Source organism: Nicotiana tomentosiformis, chromosome 8 (assembly GCF_000390325.3).
Source record: "Nicotiana tomentosiformis chromosome 8, ASM39032v3, whole genome shotgun sequence".
Taxonomy (NCBI): Eukaryota; Viridiplantae; Streptophyta; class Magnoliopsida; order Solanales; family Solanaceae; genus Nicotiana; species Nicotiana tomentosiformis.
In genome coordinates, this window is record NC_090819.1 from 126,890,149 (window position 1) to 126,891,815 (window position 1,667).

Consider the following 1,667-nt stretch of genomic DNA (forward strand, 5'->3'; position numbering starts at 1 on the left):
CCGGTAGTGCAAACGGCTAAGGCACCATTGCCTAAGCCTCCACCTCCATACCCTCAAAGACTTTCAAAACAAAATGGCGAGAATTAATTCAAGAAGTTCATTAAAATTATGAAGAGTCTCTCAATCAATGTGCCATTAGTTGAAGCTTAGGAACAAGTACCCGGTTATGCAAAGTTTATGAAGGATCTCGTGACGACGAAGCGGTCAATGAATTTTGAAACTATCAAAGTCACTCATAAAGTGAGTGCAATTGTGCATTCAATGGATCCTAAGTTAGAGGATCCCGGTGCTTTCACAATTCCTTGTACAATTGAAAATGCCGAGTTTGCTAAAGCTCTTTGTGATCTTGGAGCATGTATCAATTTGATGCCATATTCGGTTTTCAAGACCTTATGAATTGGGCAACCAAGACCCACCTCCATGAGATTGTAAATGGCCAACCGTACTATGAAGAGACCTTTTTGAGTGATTGAAAACGTCTTGGTTAGTGTTGATAAATTTATTTTTCCGCCGGATTTTGTCATTCTAGATTGTGAAGTTGATTATGAGGTGCCGATTATTCTTGGAAGACCTTTCCTTGCTTTGAGGAAGGCTCTTTGTGATGTTGAAACCGGAGAACTCACCTTCCGGGTGGGTAATGAACAATTGGTTTTCCATGTGTGTAAGTCCATGCGGCAACCAAATAGCAACGAGGTGTGCTCTTTTGTGGACTTGGTGATCGGGGTTATTGTTGATGATACGAGTACCACAACCAATGTTGGTGATATGTTGGAGGCCGTCTTGCTCAACTTTGATGATGACGAGATGGATGGCTTCATGGAATACTGATCTCGTCCGATTTCACACCTCAATTCAAGGTTATGAAACGTTCGATTGCAATAGTAGTACGCAACAAGAGTCGGGATCGATTTCCGCAGGGATTTATGAATGGGTGTTAGGTGTATATATTGTAGTACGTGAGTTTGGACTACCTCAATTTACACTTCCACAAATTGGGGTTGATTCTATGTCTAAGTTAAACTAAGATTGCAAAGTTAAGAAGTAAAACTAAGAGAATTGTTTTTGTTGTTTTTCAAGTTTTGTAAAAAGCCTAGGGTTATGACCATCACCTAGGTGTTTGCCTAATGGGATATAAACCTTATTGCTTGTTTTATTGATCGGGGTGTATTATAGCTATCAACTCTCAATTACCCACTCAATACCTCTCGGTCAGAGAGTGATTTTGCCCAATTTAACTTTCTCAAGTCCAAATGGGTATTGCACAAAATGGTTGATAAAAGCTCAAGTCCGGTTATTACTATCTCTAGGTTGAACCCTTTAATTGGGATTCTCAATCTCTCGATTGACATAATTTCTTGTTAGCCTAGTTTCCCTAGACTAAGTTAAATAGGCATGGACTAATATTTGCAAATATTAATTTCACAAATTAATACATGAACAAGGCTAAATAATAAATACCCAACCATAAACAAGCATTAAGTTAAACACCCATAAGGTTTACACACTAGGGTTGGGTCACAACCCTAGTAAATATATAGCTACTCATACTTGAAATTGAAGAAGTAGAAGAAGAAATGCTAATTAAACTCATATTGTAAAATTAAAATGATAACATCTATGTTAATATATCCCAAATTATGAAAAACTAAAAGAAGCAAAGAAAAACG

At 37.7% G+C, this 1,667-nt stretch overlaps 1 protein-coding gene across 1 annotated transcript; it reads left to right on the plus strand.

Annotated features, from left to right (window-relative positions):
• The first annotated feature begins 207 nt into the window (after positions 1-207).
• LOC138898118 (uncharacterized) lies at positions 208-828 on the plus strand. The gene is made up of 2 exons (XM_070184155.1): positions 208-355; positions 530-828. Exons 1-2 carry the CDS (start codon positions 208-210, stop codon positions 826-828), a joined length of 447 nt encoding a protein of 148 aa, XP_070040256.1.
• Positions 829-1,667: the final 839 nt, after the last annotated feature.